We start from the raw sequence: 19,946 nt of genomic DNA, 5'->3' as shown, positions 1-19,946 counted from the left end.
CATTAGCACAATTGTCAAGGATATTTGTAGAAGGATAGTCATGGCAGCAAGTTGCAATAACAAAATAAAGCTAACAAAAAAATAGGAAAAATTCTAACTGTGCATTAGTAGCAACCTAATTAAATAGTGCAGCACATTTGGACCGTAGAATCCGGGAACAGATAGAGGGTGCGGTGCAGCACGGCACTGATCTGGCAGCATCCTGTTGGGGACAAGGGTGAGTTGTGGAGTGGTGTATTTAGCATGTATTGACTCCTAAATGTAACTTAGAGGATAAGGACTGGGAGGAGTAGGGAGGGAGGGTAATCTTCTTACCCTGTAGCTTTCTACATACTGTTTGAATTGTATTACTCTGAATGTACTGTTTTTCTGTCTCTAAAATAAAGGACCTGGAAAAACAAGAAGAACTCAAAATTGCTCACATGCATCTGAAAGAACACCAAGAAACTATTGATAAACTCAGAGAAGTTGTTTCAGAGAAGACAGATGAAATATTAAATATGCAAATACATTTAGAAAACACAAATACTGCCTTAAAAGCACAGGTATTTTTTTAAAGTTGTTATCTGAGTAGCTGAGAGTTTGAATCAGGTCTTTTGTGTAAAGAAACAAGATATGAGTTAGCCTAAAATTGGAGCCAAGTAAAGATTTGCCTATTAATTTAGAAACTATTATTTAGCTTTTTATCAAATCTATCTATATCATAATTTATTGTATGCTTATCTCAAGATCCAAGAACTTCAGGAGAAAGAACATCAACTTCTTAAGGCAAAAAATGATCTCAAGGAAAATATGCATCAAACAGAGCAATTGAAGAAGCAATTAGAGGCCCAGAATTCAACTCTGGAAACTATAGAAACAGAGAAGTTCAAATTGACTCAGAAACATCTTGAGAACCTTGAAGAAATAAAACTTGTTGCTAAGGAAAGAGATGGCCTCAGAAGAGTGGAGGAAACCCTCAGAACGGAGCGAGAGCAGCTCAGGGAAAGCCTGCGAGAGACGGAAGCTACAGTAAGCGATACTCCTTCCCTCCCTCGTGAGGAAGCGTGGGCTTTGCTGACAGCAGTGAGCCCTGCTTTCACATGATGGTGCTGCTGGTGTGAGTGAACTGATAGAAACTTTTAGGCACGTAACTTGGTATTGTTCTTGAAAATTTTAAATTCTGTAAGCAATATTTTCTTTATAGACTTTATCCTACATGTATACTTAATCAATTGTTAAGATAAAGAAATATATATATACACATACACATATATACACCACAGTGTTGTTCATTGTAGCAATTTGTAATAAAAAATGGGATACAATCTGAATGTCCATCAGAAGGAAACTGGGTAAACAAGAGCAATATGTCAGAATACTATGCAACACCTAATAAAAAAATGGAATAGATTTGACCGTCCTAATATGGAAAGCCCAGAATGACTCTTAGGAGGAAAAGCAAGCTGTAGAATAGTGCACATATAACATGTTTGCCTCTGGAAAGTGGGAGCAGGCTGTGGGAGGTGGGGACAGGGAGGAAAAGCTTATCACTTTCTAACAACAAAAATACAGAGTAAGAAGTAATAGTTTTATTATTTTTACTAAGAAAATATGTTATTTTCATTAAAAAAATACTAACATTTTAACATTAAGATATGTCACTGTTCTCAAAATTTCTCTAATGATGAAGAATCTGGAAAAACAAGAGGAACTAAGAATTGCTCACATGCATCTGAAGGAGCACCAGGAAATTATTGATAAACTCAGAGGGATTGTTTCTGAGAAGACAGATGAAATATCAAATATGCAGATGGATTTAGAAAATTCAAACACTAAATTACAAGAAAAGGTATGGGGGGAGGGGAGGGTTATTTGATTGGCTGTCTGACTTATTTGTGCCTATAATCCTCTGGGGATATGAAATAGTTTAGCCACATTGGAAGACACGTTGGCAGTGTTTACTGACACTGAACATGTACATGCCTGTGGCCCAGCGATTATAGGTATGTACCTGAGAGAAAAGAATGCATACTTCCACATAAAGATATGTACAAGAATGTTCATAGCAGCTCTAATCATAATAGTGAAAAACTGAAAACAACTCAGATGCCTTTCACTGGGAGAATGGATTTACACCTTGTGGTTTATAAGTTCAAAAATAGGCAAAGTCACCTAAGATGACCAAGGTCATGATAGTGGGTGGCTGTAGTAAGGGGGCACACAGGAACTTTTTGGGGTGCTAGAAATGTTCTATATTTTAATCTGGGTTGTTATTACATAGATGTAAACATATGTCAAGAATAATTGAACTATACACTTAAGATTAGTGCACTTATGTGTATATGTACATGAGTGCATCTATATACATGTGTATATATGCACAAGTATATATATGTATCTATATGTACACTTGTGTGTATATGTACATATGTACACACTTGTGTGTATATATATATACACTTACGTATATAATCTCAAAAGAAAATAAATTCTGTGTGGAATTATGCAGAATATTAATGAGTGACATTAGAAGCCTATTGTCTTAATCAATTTAGAAACTATTCTTTATACTTGTCTTAAAAACCATCTGTATCCTGACATGTTATTTTATGATTATCTTGATAAGATCCAAGAACTTAAGGCAAATGAACATCAGCTTTTTAAGTTAAAAGAAGATGTCAGTGAGACACAGAAAAAAATGTCCGAGATAGAGCGATTGAAGAAACAATTCAAGGCCCAAAGTTTAACTCTGGATAAAATAGAAATGGAAAACTTAAACTTGGCTCAGAAACTTCATGAAAATCTTGAAGAAATGAAATCTGTAATGAAAGAAAGAGATAATCTAAGAAAAGTGGAAGAGGCACTCAAACTGGAGAGAGACCAACTGAAGGCAAACCTACAAGAAACCATAGCTAGAGTGAGTTATACTCTTTCTTCCTGTCCAGCACACATATTTTTAATACAAGAAGCTTCCTTCTCTTTTAAATAAATGATACTGTTGGTGAAAAAGTAAATGTTATAGCCTTTTAGGGAGACAGTTTGACAATATCTTATTAAAAATTTATCAGCATATACGTTTGTTACAGCAATTCCATTCCTAGGAATTTATCCAACCAATATATTCACACATTTGGGCAGAAATACAACAGCATTCACTGCAGCATTGTTTGTGGTAAACAAAAGCTAAAAGCAATCCAAGTGTCCGCCATAAGGCACTGGCTAAGTGGGGTTTGTCTGTATAAGGGAACACTAAGCATAAGAATGGGACACTTTTTCTGTGACGTTGATCTAGAAGGGTGTCCAAGGGGTCTGAAAGGAGAAGAGCGAGCAGCCAGTTCAACAAGGAGCAGGACTAGGATGGGCGAGGTGAGGGACAGGGTCTGTACTCTCTATCCTGCCATACTGTTCTGATTTGGGGGTGGTGTGTTGGTGGTTTTTAACTGTGAGAATGCATTTTTTTACTTTAACTAGTTCATCATTAAGAAAAGATAATGTGCCTTTATATTATCATATTTCTCAATTTCTTCTAATAATAAAGGATCTGGAAACACAACAAGAACTGAAAATTGCTCGTATGCATTTGAAAGAACACCAGGAAACTATTGATAAATTCAGAGAGAGAGTTTCAGAAAAGACAACCCAGATTTCAAATATTCAAAAGGATTTAAATAAGGCAAAAGATGAATTACAGGAAAAGGTATTGTTGTTTTATTCTTTTGGGAGTAGTTGTGTCCAAAATTATTTGTAGACTCAGCAAGGAGATAGAAATAGATATATAGACATAGATATGTGCTTGTATGTAACAAATAGACTATTTTCCGTCCTTGAAGGAGTTCTGTTTGCATTCTAACTTGTTTTATAATTATCTCAAGATCCGAGAACTTCAGAAAAAAGAGCTTCAACTTCTTAAAGTGAAAGAAGATGTCAGTAAAACTCATTAAAAAAGAATGAAACGGAAGGATTGAAGAAGCAGTTTGAGGCCCAAAATTTATCTATGCAAAATGTGGAAATGGATAACTTACACTTGACTAAGAAACTTTATGAAAGCCTTGAAGAAATAAGAATTGTAGCTAAGGAGAGAGATGAGCTAAGGAGCATAAAAGTCTCTCAAAAATGGAAAGAGACCAATTCAGAGAAACCTTAAGAGAAATGATAGCTAGAGCGAGTTCAGAATCTACCCCTATCTAGTAACTATTTATAAGAAACAAGCTTTTTTGAAAAGGGTAGCAATGTTTTTACTTTTTTTTTCCGGGAAATTTCTACAAACGGAGGATAATGGGAAAACTATTACTATAACTTTTCACACAAACAGGCAAGTACAGTTTTAAAAGAAGCTAAAATCTATTTCAGAAAATACCATTTTAATTCTTTATTTTTAAGAAAAAATTTGTTCAATAAGCAGACTATTTTCTTTAATGAAATTTTAAAAGATTTTTTAAACCAAGAAATAGCATTATTCTCAATGGAGAAATATTTGAAGGATTCGATTTACAAAAGATTAAATAGCCCATCTCTCTATCTCTACATGATAGGGTTAGACGTGGGCTTTTGTTAGTGACATTAGAAGGGAAGAAGGCAAGATGAATACAAAAAAAGAAATTGAACTGAATCCTCTAAAAAGTAATGTAAACTTCAGATCAATAAGAAAGTTTATGAAATCTATAAAAATCTTTTTCATTCTCATATTTCAATAGTGAAGAAAGAATAAAGTGGAAAACAGTATCATTTGCAATCTCAATAGAAACATCAGACACTTGGGAATCATATTTATGTGGACCCTAACTAAATTTATAAAGAGATTTAATTCATTCAACAAATATTCATTGAACAATTAGTCTTCTGGGTACTGCAGTAAATAAGATAAACAAATGGGAGAAAATGTTTTGTTTTGTACTTGTAGTCAGAAATACAAAATGTAGGCAGGGTATGAATTTTCTGGTCCAAGGTGCTGGGAAGAATATATGAATGGAGCTTGGAGCACCATGGACAGTACAGACAGTCGTGCTAGCATGTTTAGTTGGCAATAATTATTCTAATGCAGAGATCTGGAAGAGTAGGAACCAGAGATAAATCTAAAACCTAATTTGCAGCTATGAAGGTTACAGGAACAGATTCTGTCTCCAAAAAATATGTGGTTCTCCCACTTTTTTCCCCAATGAGTTGAGGTTACTCACTAAAAGACTTCATGATACTATTATTCATTTTCTGACCATTTTTAACATTTTTTTGTGTTACAAGTATAATATTTGATTCCATTATTGAAATAATGTACAATGTGTAATTGAAAAAGTAAATGATTAGACATTATATATGAATGGAGTTATAGCTGAAGCCTTGTTTATTTCTTTCCATCCAAGCAGGACCAACAGAACATCAAAGAGGTATTAAAATATGAAAAAATGTTGCTATGTGATGGAAAACAGCACCTTACAGAAAGCCTGAGAGAAAAGTGCTTTAGGATAAAAGTAAGTGCCCCTGTTCAAATTACAAATAAATATTGGGGCCCTTCCAAAGGCCTGTGGAGTCACAGGCACCTCTATGGAATGAATAGATAATGCTCAGTATTCTTCTAAACTTCATAATCTAGTACAGATATGTGTGTGCATACATGCATACATACACAAACAAAACAGTGGGGTTTGGGGCCGGCCCTGGGGCCAAGTGGTTAAGTTTGTGCTCCCGCTTCGGCAGCCCAGGGTTTCCCCAGTTCAGATCCTGGGCACAGACATGGCACCGCTTGTCAGGCCACGCTGAGGCAGCATCCCACATAGCACAACCAGAGGCACTCACAACTAGAATATACAATTATGTACTGGGGAGGCTTTGGGGAGAAGAAGAAAAAAGATTGGCAACAGATGTTAGCTCAGGTGCCAATCTTTGAAAAAAAACAGTAGGGTTTATGATTTTGAGGCTTCACTGGAAAGGTGGTATTTCAGCAGATACCTGAAAGGAGTCAATGGTTGAGACATACAGGTATCTGGTGGAGAGCAGAACAGGCAGGGAGAACAGCAAGGACAGAGCTCCTGAAGCAGAAGCTGCCTAGTGGGCTCCAGCAACATCAACAAGGGGGAAAGCTAATGAGAAACGAGGTCAGAGTTAACAGGAGGAAGCAGGCTGTGGGGCTTTTAAAAGACTTTGGGTTTTACTCTGAACGAGATGTGGATCCACTGGAGAGTTTTGACCACGAGAGAGACATGGTCTGACTTAACATTTTAAAGGGATAGCTCTGATTGTTGTGTTGAAAATTAAGTGATAGCAGGAAGACTATTTGAAAGACTAATTTCAGTAATCATGCGAAGATGGTGATGGCTTGGCCCAGAGAGGTAGTAGTGGAAGCAGTGAGAAGTGTGTGGATTCTGAACATGTAGTGAGGGTAAAGCCAACAGGATTTACTGTCACCCCTATTAGAACACAAGATCCCTAAAGACTTCTGTGTGTTGTTTATGGCTGCATCACTTAGCACAGTCCTGACAGAAGTCAGCCTTCAATATGTATTTATTAAAAGTACAAATGAATGACTAGACAGTGCTGCTCCAACCATAAGGTGATTCCTCCTAAGACCAAAGGCAAGAATCCCCTCTCCAACATCCCAGATTAATGAACATCTATCTAGGTTTTCCTTAAATTATTAAAAGGAGAGCTCATTATTGTCAGAAGCCCCTTACTCTATTGTTTAGCACCCTGAACTAAATATGTTAATACCCGATTGAATGTAAAGTGTTCTTCCACCTGTGCCCTGACCAGCTTGTCACCTGTCTGGTCTCTAGAAAGTTGAGCTGCTGGGCCTAGGCCTAATGGGTGTCTGCCATACACAAGGCACTAGACTGGGTGCTTTACCTCATGAGACAGAGTTTATTGTTCCATTTATAAACAAAGAAATTGAGGCCCAGGAGGAAGTTTAGTCATTGCCCAAGGTCACACAGCTGGTAAATTGGTAAAATTAGGATTTGAAACCAAGTCTAAGTTTAAAACTTGGGTATAGAAGCATTTCTACAAATATAATTTTATTTCCTTTAATTTATAGTGTCTGTATGTATTTTATAGGTTATATATAGATATTATCTAACATTTTACTTAATTCCCTAGAAAACTTTGTGGAAATTATTGTAGTCTTCATTTTGTAGTTGGGAGAATGGCTCAAGGATTTCCCCAGTCAGGAAGTGACAGGGCTAGAACCTGAACTCTAACTCTGATAAAAGGTGAGAAATCTCAGATTCTAGGCAGATAATAGAACGTAGGTCATGTGATTTGTTGTCACTCGTTTTGATGCTGGCTCAGTGAGCTGAGGAGTCGAAAGAAACATTTCTTGGACTCTCAAGGTCTGGCAGTAGTGCTCTTTTATTCAGGAAGTAGCATGGAGTAGCATGGGGACAGGACCTATGGGCAGTGAAGAGCTGCAAACATGGGTTGAGGGTAGGGCTAAATTTATAAGGCATAAGTATGTGAGTTGCTTCTTTACAAGACAAAGGAAAAATTAGGTAAAAAAAGTATCAGTGCAGGTGGAGTCTGGTTATCAGGTGGTCTTATAACTTTGGGTAAGAATCAGATTGAATGAGGTCAGGATGTCCCATGCTTCTGTGAGGATGATATAGATTGGTATGTAGGCCAGGAAGCCTTGGGCTTTTCTCCCTGAGGCATCCTTGATCCTCATCAGTTTTATCTGCTCACTCACACCACCTATTGTCAACAGAAGCTAGCATTCAGCCTTGAGCTACAATACATACTAGATTGAATTCATGCAAATTTCTCTTCCAACTTTGTAAATGTTCATTCAAATCATGGATGTTTAGAAGACTAAAAGAAAATGTATCAAAATGATAACAATGGTTGTTTCTGGTTTTCTTTGTTATAGCTGTTTTATAGAGGATTAAAATTGGCCACCCCAAGATATATCTCTTTGGCATGAAGATTATTTTGGGCTGGTTACTTTCAAAAACTGCAGACATGAGAGAAACTCTGAAAAGTAGAAGTTACCTTTTGTAAGAGACATTTCCATTTGTAAGGGAAATCTCCATCTGTAAAGATGTCTCCCTCTCTGTACCAGGAAGAAGGGGGATGACCTTACCTCTAGAAACTCTTATCAATGCGGAAGGCAAGGACTTAAATCTGCATAATAACCTTACTCTTGTTTACTGTACTTGTCTGGTAACCTCCCATACTGACTCCCCCTACCCACAACATCCTCCTTTGTCTTTAGCTGAAGATGATATTTAAGGTGAGAGCTTCCGCCATTTTGGTGAGTTGCTCAGTTTTCCTGGGTCTCTCCCATGTATACATGTTATAAAGCTTTGTTTAATTTTCTCCTGTTATTCTGTCTCATGTGAATTTAATTCGCTGTCCAGCCAGAAGGACCTAGAGCGTGTAGAGGAAATATCTTCCTCCCCTACAGTTTAAACTTCTTAAATTTCCACAATGATTATAATTATTTCTATAATCCAAAATCGACAATAACATTTTCTTTTTGTTTTTTATACACAAAAGTCTCAATTTATTTCTGCCCTATAGAAAGTGTTAAAGCATAAATTTTGTTACAATTCCAGAGCTAGGACTACTTATTGTTAAAATAGAATGAATTATTAAATTGAATGAATTCTCACTGCCTTTAGGAGCTTCTGAAGAGATACACAGAGATGGATAGTCATTATGAGTGCTTAAATGGACTCTGTCTTGACTTGGAGAGGGAAATTGAAACCCAAAGAGAGCTTTCAATTAGAGTAAAAGCAAACCTCTCACTTCCACATCCACAAACCAGACAGATTCAGAAACTTCTCACTGCCAACCAGAGATGTTCCATGGAGTTCCACAGAGTCATGAAGAAACTCAAGGTACCACCTGTTTTAGTAATATCTTTGTAAATATTGCCATTAATTTCAGTTACAAACCAGTATATTTAAGTCCTGCTTTGGGAGTTGGTGTATTTGCTAATTAGTACATTTGCTACTGAATTAAAGATGGCATGGGTCTGAGAATAGTATGTGCAGGATCCTCAGTGCATCTAGGACCTGCTCATTCAACAAAACCTGATCTCTGCCTTTGGCCTTAACAATGTGTCAGGGTGCTGGGGAGACAGAGATGAGCAACCGCTAAATCTCTCCTAGTCCAGTGGGTGAGGCAGACATTTGAACAGGTGAGAAGTGCAGTAGTGGACAATGTCCTGGAGAACAAGTTGAAGACAAGACTGGACTGGAAGCTGGGCTCAAGCAGTAAAGCTTAGAGTTCATTTTAGAGATGAGGAGGGGTCACTGGACAGTTATTTTAAGTGGTGGCAGTAATGTGATCGGGTTGCCATTGTAGAGACTTCACTACAGACAAAGAAGAAATGAGTCTGCAGGGGATGATAAGCCTGGTGGCAGAGAGAAGAGACAAGAGGCAGTTACAATTGTCCTGATGAGATGTGATGGGTGACAGTACTATGGGGGAAGGATTCATAGGGATGGAAAGGATGAAAGAAGTTAAAGAAATATTTGGCAGTTTACAATAGTAGGTCCATGTGCTTGACAGTGGAGGGAGGGGAGGGAAGTTCAGACTGAGCCCCAGGATTTGGGCTTAGCCGGGTTTGTGGATAGTGGTGCCATTAACTGATAGAAAGAAAAAACGAAAGGGAGAAGGCAGGTGAGGCAGGAGGAGAGATCTGGTGTTTAATTTGAGATGTTTTGAGATAGAAATACCTATAATGGAACATCCAGGAAGAGAAACCAAGTAGGCTTTTAGTTGTGAATCTGAGGTTTGTCAGGAGAAAAATCAGGACCACAGATAAAGATGTGGGATCCATCAGCATTTGGTGATAGATAGTACAACAGGTGTGAATGAGGCCACCCAGAAGCATAATAGAGTGAAGATAAAAGAGAACTCTGGAAAAGATCAGTTCTCAAGAGGCAGTAGCAGAAAAGAGAGCAACACATGAGTTTGAGGTTGGAAAAGTCAGAGAGATAAGAGAGAACTGAGCAAAAGTGCCATTGGTCAAGTCAGTGGTGGAGAGTGTGTCAAAGATGAAGTGGTCAAGGGTGGCAGATGCTTCAGACAGCCAGAACATGAATGAAGAGATCCCCTCAATTGTTGACAATGGAGCTTACTGGTGACCTTTGTCAGAGCAGTTTTAGTTGAGTGGTTAGGAAAGAGGCCAGATTGTAAATTGTTAAGGAATGGTGGAAGTTGAGGAAGTAGGAAGCGGTATCTTCCCTACCTAGGTAGATTGCCCCTCAGGCTCTAATAGTCTTCAAAAGCCTAACAATCAGATATCCAGAACTTATTCATGAGGTCCATAGAACCAGGGCATTCAAATTCTTGTCCCCTTTAAGCCACACTTGACAGGTAAGTCCTGAGGCAGGGCACACTCACGTTGGCCACCCAGCTGACATAGGCAGGAGAGGATGTTGAAATGAATCTCACTGGGAAAACTGCGTGATATAATTAACCAAAAGGAGGCAATAGAAAAAGGTGGGTTTATAGGGAAAGGCATCATGTTACATTGTAAACATATTGAATCTGAGGTAACTGTAGGACATCCCTGAGGTAGCTCCAGAAGGAAGTCAGAAATAAGAAACTAGAGGTCTGGAAGTCACTCTCCGAAGACGCTGAGAGTAGAAACTTGGGAATAGAGAGAGGTTCTTCCCTTCTTCCTCACTCCTCAGAGGATAGAGACAAACAAGACAAGCCGCCCCACCTCTTAGTCTTGAGAGTTTAGAACTTCCTCTAAACGTGATAAAAGTTTCATTTCCCAATTTGTTTCATGTTTTCCTGCAAGTATGTGTTAAGCTATGTTACAAAGATAAAGGAAGAACAACATGAATCCATCAGTAAACTTGAAATGGTTTTTATTGATGAAGTGGAAAAGCAAAATGAACTGCTAAGTAAAATGCAGCATCTTCAACAAGATGATGATGTACCATCCAGAGAATTAGGGGACCTCCAGTTGAGCCAGAAAATGGATCTACATATTGAGGTATGATTTATTTAAAATGGATTTAATTAGATTTTAAGTCTTTTTATCAAATAGAAAGGTACCTCTTCATGTGCTTAGAGTCATTTTCATTTATGAAATTAAAAACAGCTTGCAGAGGGGCCAGCCTGGTGGCGTAGCAAGTGGGTTCCTGTGCTCTGCTTTGGCAGCCTGGGGTTCGCTGATTCAGATCCTAGGCGTGGACCTGGCACTGCTCGTCAGGCCATGCTGTGGCAGTGTCCCACAGAGAAGAACCAGAAGGACCTAGAACTAGGATATACAACTATGTACTACTGGGGCTTTGGGGAGAAAAAAAATAGGTTGCAGAATGACAGCTGGCCAGATGTAAAGAGTGCCAAGTCATAGACTAGCCTCCTTTCAGAACTACACAGATATAGAAAAGTAGACTTAATATCAGCAAGTAGGATTTCTTGGAAGGCCAGAATAAGTTTCCAAATGCCTTCTAAAACTTCCTAGATCTGTGACTGGGAGTCACAGACATTTGTATTGTAGCAACCCCACATGGAGTGTCCTGCTCTCACCCAGCAGTGTGAGGCCCCTGCAGTTCCCAGTATGCATGCAAGGCCTGCTGTATGCACAGAAAAGCTGCATCCAGAAGCACTTCAGACACTGTCACAGATTCATAGTTTCGAACAGGTTTTAAAAATGCCAAAAGGCAGAATTTGTAGATGTGCCTCTGTTACATAGCCTATACTGCCAAAATTTTATTATTTAAATTAGAATTATATTTCTAATATAATGAGGATAAATTAGAATTATGTTTACTTCAAAATATTAGAAGTGAAAGTTCAGTAAGGTTATTTTCCCCTTTTTATGATATTTGTCTGATATTTAGATAAAAACTTTCCTAAGATTCAGGAGATTCAATGCTTATTTTTCACACAGGAAATTCTCAAAGATTTTTCGGAATGTGACTTCCACAGCGTAAAGATGGAATTTCAACAAGTACTGAGTAATAGGAAAGAAATGACCCAGTTTTTGGAAGAGTGGTTGAATACTCATTTTGATATAGGAAAGCTTAAAAATGGCATCCAGAAAGAAAATGATAGGATTTGTGAAGTGAATATCTTTTATAATAAAAAGATAATTGTAAGTAGTACTTTTTTGGTGCTCATTCTTTTTTTTTGTTTGCTTTAATTTTTCTGCCTCATTCTTAAAAAGACTTAGAGCAACTTAATTTTAAGTATATTTTCTTTCATTTATTTGTATATGCTTCTTTATTTTTTTATTTGAAAAAGAGTGACTGTAAATGTGTTCTTCCTCTAACACATTTTGCTTCCTTAAGGTAATTAAATATATCAACTTGTAAAGAAGATAATAAAATGTTGCAGTATAACAATCCATTTCCACTGGTGAAACCTCAAATCTTGCCATTTTCCTCTGTCCTTTCTCGCTTCCGTAGGACCTGAGCCTTTTCCCCCAAGTATCCTCAAACAAGGTGAGATGCTAGCCTGTTTCAGGGCTGTGGGCAGCACCTGTGGTCAAGCCAAAGACAGCTCTAGTCCACTAATTAGTGAGGCCTTGTGCTTCTCACCTCGGTGCTGTTGCTATCATACGTGCTGATCCTTCAACTGTGAGGTTCAAACATGTGGTTTGTATCATTGTTCCCAAGGTGACCAGCCCTTGTGGACAGATTCATATGAACCAAGATTGCTTGAGATCAGTTTTATTAATTTGTTTTACTTTCCACTGATGAGAAGATTCATTCGGCTTTCTGAAGTAATCTCTACCTCATACACCTGGTAAAATTGTCATTAATCAGAAAGTTGCTTGTTATATAGGCAGTTGGAGCAAAGGGAGCTAGATTAATATTATAGCTCCTAAGATTGGTTTTATATTTCATTTGTTTGGGTAGTTCTTTCCTGACACTTTAATTTCATCTGGAAACTATACTTAAATCACATTGAAATGTAGATAACATTTTTAAAAAAGGTTTTCCTGTGGATAGTGAATCCCATTTGTCGAATACCCCAAGCTAGCAAAACAGTAAATGAGCTTTTAAAATAAAAAAAAAATGGTCCACAATCAATGAAGAAAAGCATAAAACCAGTGTTTGGGATAAGATAATTTCCATATAATTCAGTGTTTTTCTCATAATATTGAGGGCTCACTTGTGGTTAGAAAGTAGAGATTTCTGCTCTGTGGATCAGCATGGATATGTGGCTTCTTCCACCATCTGAGCATAGCAATTGATAACTTGGTGTGGTGTGGGGTCAGTAGTCCAGAACCAAGGAGAGTCCAGGGTGCCAGCAAGAACACAACTAATTTAGGATCCGCATCTCACAGAACTACCATAAAGCCACAAAGAAAGATACAGGTAAGGCCAAGAAGGCATTCATGATGAGAGCAAAAAGTACATCCCATAAGAATAGGAAGTAAAAAGATGCTAGAAGCAATTTCAGAGTGAGTCAGCCTTTGATGTAACGAGGGTATGGATTGGCTGTTACTCCCTGCACGGAAATAGAAGATTTTCAGATTACGAAAAGTCAGTAAATTTTTTTCCTTATAAACACTGAGGTTTGAAATGAAAGAGGAAAATAGATTGTTATTAAGTTTACTGGGTATGCTCTGCTATTAGATGTCAGTTAATGTTTATATATGACATTATATATGTCATAACATACATAATGATTTTAACCTGACCAGTTCTTCAGATTCCTCTTCATATGTCAGTGCTGATCTAATAGAATGAGATTATCATCTTGCAAATCAACATGAATCCTCTCTAGTCCTTATTCTTCTTTTATTCTCATAATCAATATCCAGCGTCTTCTGAAATGTCAGGAACTGGTGCAAGCCACAAAGAATGTTCACATTCTTTTAAAGTACTATTCTAGAATGTTCTGAATAATGAATTTCAACATATGCCTTGTCCTAGAACTCTAGTATTTTCCATAGTGGTTTTTTTAATACGTAATTCATTTTAGAAGCTATAGTGTTGTCTTTACTACTCAATAGGCTATAATAAATGAATCAACAGAGTTTGAGGAAAGAAATGTGACCATCACCAAAGAATGGGAACATGACCTGAAATCAGTGAAAGAGAAAAATGAAAAACTGTTGAAAAACTATCAAACTTTGAAGATCTCTCAAACATCTGGTGCCCTTGTTAATCCTACTACACAAGGCGATAAGAATCTTCATGTCACATCAAGAGCTACACAACTAACCACAGAGGTATGAGATTTCTTATAAGATGTTTTTCAATTTGCAGCTTCATTGTAGAGTTAAAGATGTATCATATGTAACATTTCAGAGCAAAATCACAGTATTGAAGGTATTAGGGAACATGCATGATGGACTTGTTTTTTAAATATAGTTCTATTGGGGCGCTCACTCAACTAATTATAAAGCTACATGTTACATAAGATCTTACCTTTGAATTATAAAATAGAAGTAACTCATGCCTTAATTTGATTAATAGGTATGTATACCACTTAAGGTGTTATTACCATACATTATAAGTTTTCTAAATCATGTGACTTTCTATTAAATTATAATCTATGTCTATAGTACCAAACTAGTTTAGAGAGAAAGAGCAATTTAGCTTTTCTCTAATTATCATCAGTGTCTTTAATATTGGTTAATGTGATCAAAACAAAAATGGAAGAGGCTAAAAGTATAATAAATTTCTTATACAGATTAACCTGTGCCCAAGAATCAGTACATTATTTGAATAATCCAATAACTGTATTAACTGCCCTTACTTGGGAATCTGTACAGCAAACACGCTGTTTTATTTTGTTAGCACACACGTCTTAGTGGGGAACCCGAGTGAATTACAACTTAGCATTTTTACCAAAATAAATATTTATAATAAAACATCAACTGCCAGTTTAATAATTATTACTAGTGGAAACTAGAAGATCACTAATATAGAGTTTATTGATTTGCTGATCACTACAGACCTCAGTCAGCTGCAGAGGTAAAAATAGTGGAAATATGAAACCCATCTTCCAAAGCAATAAGATAAACAAGCACAAGGAAATCCCATTTTCAATGACCCCAGGAAATACCCCATCAGATAATAAATCGTATGTTATTAGTTTGATAATTAGGCCAAATCAGAGTAGCACAGAGCAGGTCAGTGATGTGGAGGTAGAGCAGTGGGGCAGGCAGAGAGTTGGGCAGTCCACCCAAACAAGTAGGAGAATTCAGTGCATGACAGTAGGAGCAGTCAACTCAGGGGGGAAAGATAGTCTGCTTAATGTTTGAATCAGAACAACCAACTAGCCATCTTAGAAGAATAAGTCTGGACTCCTACCTCATTCATTAAACAAAAGTAAATTCCAGGTGGACCAAAAAGAAACGTTTTCCAGGAAAACCTGCATGTGTGTATATGTGAACAGTCTTATATTATGAACAAATTAAGATATTTTTGTACTTATAAAAAACTGGAAATAACCTAAATGTTCATTAGTAGGTGACAGGTTAACTAGTTTATAGTACCTCCATGAAATAGGATATATTTACCCATGAAAACAAAAATGCGAGAGATCTATGTGTTGATAATGAAAAGATCTGGAAAATATATTATCAAGTGAAAATAAAATTTTTAATTTTTTAAAAAGCAGGAGGCCAGCCCCATGGCATAGTGGTTAAGTTTGCATGCTCTACTTCGGCGGCCCAGTTCATGGTTCAGATCCCAGGCACGGACCTACACCACTCATTGGCAGCCATGATGTGGCAGCAATCCACATATAAAATGGAGGAAGATTGACATAGATATTAGCTCAGGGCTAATCTTCCTCAAGCAAAAAAAGAGGAAGTTAGCTCAGGGCTCATCTTCCTCAGCAATAAAAACCCACAAAAAACCAGAAGTATATATTTATTGTTGTTATGTGCTGTAGAGTCAGCTCTGATTCCTGGCAACTCTATGAATGAGTGATGTCCAATATCCTGTCCTCAAGAGCCCTACTCAGCTCCTGTAGACTCACGCCTATGGCTTCCTTTCTGGAATTACGCCATCTCGTATTTCGTCTTCCTCTTTTCCTGCTGCCTTTTACTTTTCATCATGTCCCCAAGGTAGGATAGTCTCAGTTTTACAATTTTTGCCTCCAGAGATAGGTCAGGCTTAATTTGCTCTTGGACCCACTTGTTCATTTTTCTGGCAGTCCAGGGTATCTGTAGAGCTCTCCTCCAACACCATATCTCAAATGAGTCCATTTTTTCCTGTCAGCCTTCTTCACTGTCCAGCTTTCGCACCCACACATAGTAATTGGGAATGCGAGGGTGTCGATAATCTTGGCCTTGGTCTCTAATGATACTCCCTTACTGTTGATGATCTTTCCTGATTCTTCCATCGCTGCCCTTCTGAGTCACAGTCTTCTCTTGATTTCTTGGCTGCGGTCTCCATTTAAACTGATGACTGAACCAAGGGAAACAAAACCTTTAACAATTTCAGTGTCTTCATGGTCTACATTAAAGTTGTATAGTTCTTCTGTAGTCATATCTGTCTTCTTCATGTTCGAATGCAGTCCTGCTTTGGCTCTTTCTTCTTTCACGCTATTCTGTGTGAACTTTCTTCTTACACACTATTGTGTGTGTGACTTACTGTTTTTGTAAACTGTATATTCACATGCGTAGATACATATAGAAAATTTCTAGAAGGATACACTTGAAAGAGTTTAGTAGTCATCGCTTTAGAGTCAGTGGGGGTTCTGAGATGGGGGAACTTAATCTTAATTATATGCCTTTGGATTTTTCCACATACTTGTATTTTTCAGCATAAAAACTAGGTAATAAAAATAAAGGGAAAGATATGTTACATGTATTCCTCTAAAGTGTCAATTAACAAATATACTTTCTGTAAGTAGTGTTAATTTAAAATGTAAGTGCCTATTTAATATGCTTAGCACCATGCTAACTAGTAAATAAAATAAGTACTAACCTTATATAAAATCTGGGCCTCTTTTAGTCCTAAATGATCAGCTTCTAAATGAAAAAAATAATACATGTATAAATTGAGTGACATTTGGAGTCTCCATCTATCCTATGTTGATGCAATCTGAAAGATTAATACCTATATATGATCTTTGTTTCATATAAACTGTGATTCTGTCTTCAAGGCACACCTTATATATGTGTGTTTTTTTTAATAGAAGATTCAAGAGCTGGAAACTTCACTACGTGAAGCTAAAGAAACTGCCATGCAAAAGGAAGACAAGATTATAAAGATGCAGAAAGAGCTTGAGATGACTAATGATATAATAGCAAAACTTCAATCACAAGTTAATGAATCAAATAAATGCCTTGAAAAAACAAAAGAAATGATCCAAGTACTTCAGGTAACTTAAAACTCATTTTATAAATAAAGGCATAATTTTATAAATTATGCATAATAAATATAAATAAATGCATACGTTTATTTTCATGCCAAATAATGATTGTTTTCATCTTCCTGTAAAAATTATTTTTAAAAAACATAAATATTCTTGACAGTTTAAAATATATCTTATTTTTTTAATTTTTTTTAATTTTTTTACTTTTCAAAGTAAGGAAATTTTTTATTTTCACTTTAATTTCTGAATGCCAAAAATGTAGAGGATGTATGTTTGTATATCTCTAGTAGTATATTGCAACATTTTTTCATAAATATGTTTTTTTTTAAATTTTTTATTATTGCAGTAACATTGGATTATAACATTATATAACTTTCAGGTGTACATCATAATATATTTCGAATTCTGTGTAGATTACATCATGTTCACCCCACAAAGACCAATTATCCATCACCACACGTGTGTCTAATCACCCCTTTTGCCCTTCCCCCTCCTCCCTTCCCTTCTGGTAACCACCAATCCAGTCTCTCTTGCTCTGTGTTTGTTTGTCATTTTTATCTTCTACTTATGAGTGAGATCATATGGTATTTGACTTTCTCCCTCTGACTTATTTCACTTAGCATAATACCCTCAAGGTCCATCCAGGTTGTCACAAATGGCCAGATTTCATCATTTCTTATGGCTGAGTAGTATTCCATTGTGTATATATACCACATCTTCCATTCGTCCCTTGATGGGCACCTAGGTTGTTTACAAGCCTTGGCTATTGTGAATAATGATGTGATGAACATAGGGGTGCATATATCTTTTATGCCTTTGTGTTTTCAAGTTCTTTGGATAAATACCCAGCAGTGGGATTGCTGGATCATATGGTAGATCTATTCTTAATTTTCTGAGGCGTCTCCATACTGTTTTCCATAGTGGCTTCACCACTTTGCACTCCCACCAGCAATGTTTGAGGGTTCCTTTCTCTCCACATCCTCTCCAACACTTGTTGTTTCCTGTCTTGTTAATTATAGCCATTCTGACCAGAGTGAGGTGATATCTCCTTGTAGTTTTGATTTGCATTTCCCTGATAGCTAATGATGTTGAACATCTTTTCATGAGCCTGTTGGCCATCCATATATCTTCTTTGCAGAAATCTCTGTTCAGATCTTTTGCCCACTTTTTAATTGAGTTGTTGGTTTTTTTCTTGTTGAGACTTTCTTTTTATTTTTCAAAAAAATATGCTTCTTATCTAAATATTTAATACTCTGTTAGATAAGTACATTTTAAAATTATATTTTTTTCTACTTAATCCCCTGTTATTGAGTCCCACCTGGTAGCCTATGGGCTTAATCTAACCTGTTTTCTCTAGAAAGAGCAGAGTTGAAATGTTTTTGAGCTTGAATGCCGTTACACAAGTCGCACCCTCCTTCATCACAGCCTTCCTTCCTCGTCTGAGCCACAGCTACTTCTCACTCTTCTGCTACTTGGGTCGGATCCTAATAGGCATTTTGTTCACTGTTCCTGCTCCAGTGTCTCTTCTCTTCATTCCAAAATTAGAAACAAGCCAAGAATGCCTACTCTTTTCATTATTTAACATTGTTCTAAAAATTCTGGTTCTTTCAATGAGACATGAAACAGAGAGGCAAGAGAAAATAATCTTAATTTTGTTTTTAGAAATTGTTAGTATAGCTAAAAACCAAGAAAATCAACTGTAAAGCTTTAAAATCTTTGAGAGTAATTTTTTAATACTTCAAATAACTAAATGATCACATTTTTATTCATTCAACAAGTATTTGTTGAATACCTACTATGTGTTGGTCATTGTTCTAGATGCCATGTGTACTGCAATGGAAAAAAAATAAAGCCTCCTTGAAGAGGCTTACATTCTGCTTCATGAAGTCAGAAAATAAACAAGTATATATGTTTGTTAAACGGTGAGAAGTGCAATGGAAAAATATTAAGCCAGACAGAGGTATATAGGTGCAGGGTGAGAGTGGGTGTGAGTAGGAGTGTGATTTTGTAAGGGGAGTTGAGGAGAGCCGCACAATTAAGATGACGAAGTGATGGTGTGAGCTGTCTGGTAGGGAAGGGCCTTCTAGGCAAAAGAAGTAGCAAATGCGAAGGCCGCAACACAGAAGTAGTTGAGATGTATTCAAGGAAACAGCAAGAAAGCCAGCGTCTCCTGAGCAGCGTGGGCAAGGATAGAAAGGGAAATAGGTGAGAAGTAGCAGAGAGCCAAATCATAAAGCATCTTGAAAGCTATTTGTAAGCACTTTGGGTTTTATTCTGGATGAGATGGGAAGTCATCAGAGGATTTTGGCAAAATGATATAGTCTGACTTAAATTTTTAAAGGCTGCCCTTTGAAAATAGAATCCAGGAAGGCGTGTTTGTTAGTGACGTGCCAGCTCCTACAACAAAGGGAACCACAAAATGCAATGGCTCAAACAAAACAGAAGCTTATTTCACACGTAAAAGTGTGGGTTCCAGCTTGGCAAGTGGCTCCTTTCCACATGGTCATTCAGAGGCCCCCGTTTCTCCCATCTTGTTTCTCCAGCACTTCCTTGGTGCTGTTTTCATCTGCATGGTTAAAGCCCAGTTGTAAGCTGTCCGTGCTCAGGCTCACAGAAAAGGGACAAGATGGAGAAGCTAAAAATTGTCTTAAAATCTGTACTCATAAAGGCTCTGGCCCAGAAGTGGCACATGTCTCTTCCTCTCATATTTCCTTTTTTTTGCA

General features: G+C 37.1%; 1 protein-coding gene across 1 annotated transcript in view; it reads left to right on the top strand.

Moving 5' to 3' along the window:
• LOC139043210 (centromere-associated protein E-like) overlaps positions 1–10,952 on the top strand; it is a 65,288-nt gene extending 54,336 nt beyond the window's left edge. The window contains 7 exon segments of the mRNA XM_070503509.1: positions 387–545; positions 1,673–1,831; positions 2,609–2,899; positions 3,521–3,679; positions 5,340–5,447; positions 8,589–8,807; positions 10,727–10,952. Of these exon segments, the coding sequence (XP_070359610.1) occupies positions 387–545; positions 1,673–1,831; positions 2,609–2,899; positions 3,521–3,679; positions 5,340–5,447; positions 8,589–8,807; positions 10,727–10,930 (1,299 nt within the window). The 3' untranslated portion in view covers positions 10,931–10,952.
• Positions 10,953–19,946: the final 8,994 nt, after the last annotated feature.

The sequence above is a fragment of the Equus asinus genome, unplaced genomic scaffold (genome assembly GCF_041296235.1).
Source record: "Equus asinus isolate D_3611 breed Donkey unplaced genomic scaffold, EquAss-T2T_v2 contig_193, whole genome shotgun sequence".
Classification (NCBI taxonomy): domain Eukaryota; kingdom Metazoa; phylum Chordata; class Mammalia; order Perissodactyla; family Equidae; genus Equus; species Equus asinus.
The sequence above is the reverse complement of the archived record's forward strand: the minus strand, read 5'-3'. Positions and strand labels throughout refer to the sequence as shown.